This window comes from Perca fluviatilis, chromosome 10 (assembly GCF_010015445.1).
Source record: "Perca fluviatilis chromosome 10, GENO_Pfluv_1.0, whole genome shotgun sequence".
Taxonomy (NCBI): domain Eukaryota; kingdom Metazoa; phylum Chordata; class Actinopteri; order Perciformes; family Percidae; genus Perca; species Perca fluviatilis.
The window spans coordinates 36,763,570-36,766,045 of NC_053121.1; the positions used below are offsets into that span (position 1 = coordinate 36,763,570).

General features: G+C 56.2%; 1 protein-coding gene across 1 annotated transcript in view; it reads right to left on the reverse strand.

The window, feature by feature from the left end:
• Window positions 1–1,286: 1,286 nt before the first annotated feature.
• Window positions 1,287–2,476, reverse strand: part of LOC120566562 (proline-rich protein 36-like) — a 3,451-nt gene continuing 2,261 nt past the window's right edge. The window contains exon 2 of the mRNA XM_039813081.1: window positions 1,287–2,476. This exon is cut by the window's right edge and continues 704 nt beyond it. Coding sequence (XP_039669015.1) covers window positions 1,287–2,476 — 1,190 coding nt within the window.

The following is a 2,476-nucleotide window of genomic DNA, read 5'->3' on the forward strand; positions in this document are numbered from 1 at the left end:
CATTTCCATGGCAATGTATAACTTTCTGTAAAAACCTTCTAATATTACGAGGCAGAGAGTCAAATTTACTAACTAAATTCGTCATCCACACAAAGCACATTGCTGTCTCCAGATGAGGAACAGCTATGTTCGGCTCGTTTTCTGTGACAGGTGGGACGAGGGGAGTAAGGCGGAGTTAGCACGCTAACGTTAGCCATCAAACATGTCCGCTGGCCCTCTGTAATTAAAAATAAGTTCAGCTCGCGTGCTTTTCAGATGAACCTTTTCAAACCTACAGATGGAGAGGGAAATCTAAAACAAAATGTTTTCTTAGAAACTGTATTCAGTGATTTGCATCCGAACCCCGATCTGAACTTCACTAAGTAGTGTCTGTGAGCACAAATATCAGATGTCGGTTTGAAACGGAAGAAGCAGCAGGCCTTTGGTGGAAGTTTAAAGCACCCGTAACCTTACTCTGAACTTTGGAAAAGAGTCATTGAAGTGGATTCAGTCGGTTTGTGTTTGCAGTGAAAAGAGGAGCACAAGAGGAGCCACTTCATCTGCCACTGCTCGTTATCCACACACACTCCTTAATATGTGGGATGCATTGAAGTGACTGGCAGAGTGTCTGAGCCTTTCAGCGCTGCCTGTTCACAGCTCTTTCACACAGCTTTTCTAAAGAAGGGATTAAAAGCATGACCAGAGTTAAATCAACTGACTGGCAGGGAGACGTCTCTCTCGTCTCGGCCAGCCTTGGTGATGTGACTAAGGTTAAAAAATAAATAAGAAATCAGTGCAGGAAGAGAACAAAAAAAGAGGGATATGTGGATGTGAAGCTATTGAACGTCTTGTGCTCACGGAAAGCTTCAACAGATTTGATAAGATCAGGACTCAGATCTTAAAAAGACTCCAAAAGGCACAGAGAAAGAAGAGAATTGACCTATTTTGGGGGTTACATTCTCCAGCTTTTCGTCATCCGTCCAACATCATTTTCCAATTCAGTCCGACTTCTTTCTGCCAACCTGAGTGGGACCGACCCACACCCATACACTGGAAAAAATAATGAACACAGCAGAGCTGTTAGGTCACCGGTTGGTCTGTGGACTGTCGTTTTGAAGCGTTGAGTTCGGCAGTTTGGCTGTTGCCATCTTGGAGGAGGATGTTGGGGCAAGCCAGTGTTGTTTATAGTTTTAATGGCGCTGCGCTAAGCTAAACGCTAAAGAGGGAAAGTTGCTGATTTTCAACCCTTCTAAAGCCAGTCATCCGGCCAAGAATTTTAACTGCATGTATGGCGGAACAGAACATCTTTAAACTTTTTTCTGGACACTGGGGGACAGAGGCTGAGAGGCTGATGGACAGAGGCTGAGAGGCTGGGGGACGAGGCTGGGAGATGGAGGCTGAGAGGATGGGGGACGAGGCTGGGAGATGGAGGCTGAGAGGCTGGGGGACGAGGCTGGGGGACAGAGGCTGAGAGGCTGGGGGACGAGGCTGGGGGACGAGGCTGAGAGGCTGGGGGACGAGGCTGGGAGACAGAGGCTGAGAGGCTGGGGGATGAGGCTGAGAGGCTGGGGGACGAGGCTGGGAGATGGAGGCTGAGAGGCTGGGGACGAGGCTGGGGGACAGAGGCTGAGAGGCTGGGGGACGGACGCTGGGGACGAGGCTGGGGGACAGAGGCTGAGAGGCTGGGGGACGAGGCTGGGAGATGGAGGCTGAGAGGCTGGGGGACAGAGGCTGAGAGGCTGGGGGACGAGGCTGAGAGGCTGGGGGACGAGGCTGGGAGATGGAGGCTGAGAGGCTGGGGGACAGAGGCTGAGAGCGGCGGGCGGCGACTGGGGGGGGGGGGACGAGGCTGAGAGGCTGGGGGACCGAGGCTGGGAGATGGAGGCTGAGAGGCTGGGGACAGAGGCTGAGAGGCTGGGGGACGAGGCTGGGGGACGAGGCTGAGAGGCTGGGGGACGCAGGCTGGGAGACAGAGGCTGAGAGGCTGGGGGACGAGGCTGAGAGGCTGGGGACGAGGCTGGGAGATGGAGGCTGAGAGGCTGGGGGCAGAGGCTGAGAGGCTGGGGGACCGGAGGCTGGGGACGCGGCGGGGGGGGGAAAGAGGCTGAGAGGCTGGGGACGAGGCTGGGAGATGGAGGCTGAGAGGCTGGGGGCCAGGCTGGGAGATGGAGGCTGAGAGGCTGGGGGACAGAGGCTGAGAGGCTGGGGACGAGGCTGGGGGACGAGGCCGGAGAGGCTGGGGGACGAGGCTGGGAGACAGAGGCTGAGAGGCTGGGGGACGAGGCTGAGAGGCTGGGGACGAGGCTGGGGGACGAGGCTGGGAGACAGAGGCTGAGAGGCTGGGAGATAGAGGCTGAGAGGCTGGGAGACAGAGGCTGAGAGGCTGGGGGACGAGGCTGGGAGACAGAGGCTGAGAGGCTGGGAGATGGAGGCTGAGAGGCTGGGGGACAGAGGCTGAGAGGCTGGGGAACGAGGCTGGGGACGAGGCTGGGGGACA